Source organism: Penaeus monodon, chromosome 19, assembly GCF_015228065.2.
Source record: "Penaeus monodon isolate SGIC_2016 chromosome 19, NSTDA_Pmon_1, whole genome shotgun sequence".
Taxonomy (NCBI): Eukaryota; Metazoa; Arthropoda; class Malacostraca; order Decapoda; family Penaeidae; genus Penaeus; species Penaeus monodon.
The window spans coordinates 1,972,945-1,973,309 of NC_051404.1; the positions used below are offsets into that span (position 1 = coordinate 1,972,945).

General features: G+C 36.4%; 1 protein-coding gene across 1 annotated transcript in view; it reads right to left on the reverse strand.

The window, feature by feature from the left end:
• LOC119584961 (cell division control protein 48-like) overlaps positions 1-365 on the reverse strand; it is a 13,062-nt gene that overhangs the window by 6,441 nt on the left and 6,256 nt on the right. Inside the window, exon 7 of the mRNA XM_037933558.1 lies at positions 126-243. Coding sequence (XP_037789486.1) covers positions 126-243 — 118 coding nt within the window. The remainder of the gene's footprint in view (positions 1-125; positions 244-365) is intronic.

Sequence of the window (365 nt, forward strand, 5' to 3'; positions counted from 1 at the left end):
ATTACAAAACCTTGGTCCAGTTACATATAATCTATATAGAACAGATCACATAATAACATATAAATAGAGATGAACATATGAGACAAGAATACTAATAACTAATACCATACCCCTGATGCTCTTACCTGCACTATGTGGATGCCGCGGATAACAGCAGCCAATACATCATTCCCATTGACTGACTTCTGATTCCCAGCAGGACACAGACTGTCCACTTCATCCATGAATAATACTGATGGGGAGCTGTCAGGAAAAGAAAAAATACTTCAAAATTAAATCTGCTTGACTATCTCACTTCTTTTGTAATAGTCTATGAAGAGAGTGTTCAGAATTACTTCCATATGCTAGTTAAATATGTCACCACG